Here is a 1,238-nt window from a genome sequence, read left to right on the forward strand (position 1 = left end):
AATGAACAGAACTGGCTCCAGCTGACATACCGGCGATTGTGACGTTGTTCGGGTTACCACCAAACGCAATGATGTTTTGTTGTATCCATTTCAATGCTGCTACTTGGTCTTTCAATCCGTTATTTCCAGGCAAAACACTATCGCCGGTGGAAGCAAATCCTAATACTCCCAAACGATAATTTATGGATACGTAAACGAAATCGTTGATGTCCAAAAGATATTCAGGACCATAGGTTATGCCTTCTCCACCAAAGAACGCCCCGCCATGTATGTGCACTACTACGTTCATTAAATCACCTGGCGTATTCTCTTGTGGAAGCTGTTTAATTAATGAAATAATATTTTTATGTATACCACAATGCTATGTGTGGGATCTAGGTCCTAGGATATTGATATTATTAGGATATACAGTTAAGATCAACTATAATAGTCACCGCGTAAGTGATACAATCAGTGAACAAAGCTCAGATTATTAGTGTCCATGTAGTTTTGGAAAGGTTTAAAAATAAATTGAACTTTATGAGTATCGATTTTCAAAGTATTTCAAAGGTAAATAATATGTAGTGATACTGTGATAGCTGAAATCTCTGAAATCACAGATTCAATTATTTTGTCAAAACCAGTTTCGTTAAAATCAGTCTAGAATTTTATTGCAATCAAAAATAAACGAATAATGTGCTATTTTTAATTGAATCTAGTATATATAGCCGTTGTACTAAAATAACCAGCTCATTCTATTGTTTGACCTTTCTTGAATCATCACAATAAAAAATAAACTCATACTTAAACAGACTTTAAAAACTTAATAGACGTTTAAGTTTATAAACATTAGTTTAGAGCACTTCATATCGGTTGTGTCAGTTCATCCGTCCGTCCATTACATACAGTACCATATAGTTACAAACTTACGGTTATATTTCGTATTTCAGGTTTTATAACCGTGGTTTTGTTTAAAGTAAATTCATACTAGATTATTTTCAAACATATCAAAGTACGATTTAATATAAATTCTAGAAGACAATATTAAATAATAAGTACCTAGTTACCAGAATATAAAGGTTGCTGAATAATTATTTTTATATTGAATAATATGGAATTATAGTTTATTCGTTGTATTAAAATTCGTTTGGATTCCGTGAAAGTAAAAGGCATAGGCACAAATTGACTAAATTTTTGAAGGACTCAAGCTCCCTTCCCCATAGGCTATAATATAAGTACTAATTACTAGATTTTTTGAC

General features: G+C 32.0%; 1 protein-coding gene across 1 annotated transcript; it reads right to left on the reverse strand.

The window, feature by feature from the left end:
- Positions 1–3: 3 nt before the first annotated feature.
- On the reverse strand, positions 4–1,230 carry LOC111034822 (esterase FE4-like; the record flags this gene model as incomplete). The annotated part of the gene is made up of 1 exon (XM_022316202.1): positions 4–1,230. A coding segment is annotated over exon 1 (286 nt), but the record flags the coding sequence as incomplete, so codon positions are not given.
- Positions 1,231–1,238: the final 8 nt, after the last annotated feature.

This window comes from Myzus persicae, unplaced genomic scaffold, assembly GCF_001856785.1.
Source record: "Myzus persicae strain clone G006 unplaced genomic scaffold, MPER_G0061.0, whole genome shotgun sequence".
Lineage (NCBI taxonomy): Eukaryota > Metazoa > Arthropoda > Insecta > Hemiptera > Aphididae > Myzus > Myzus persicae.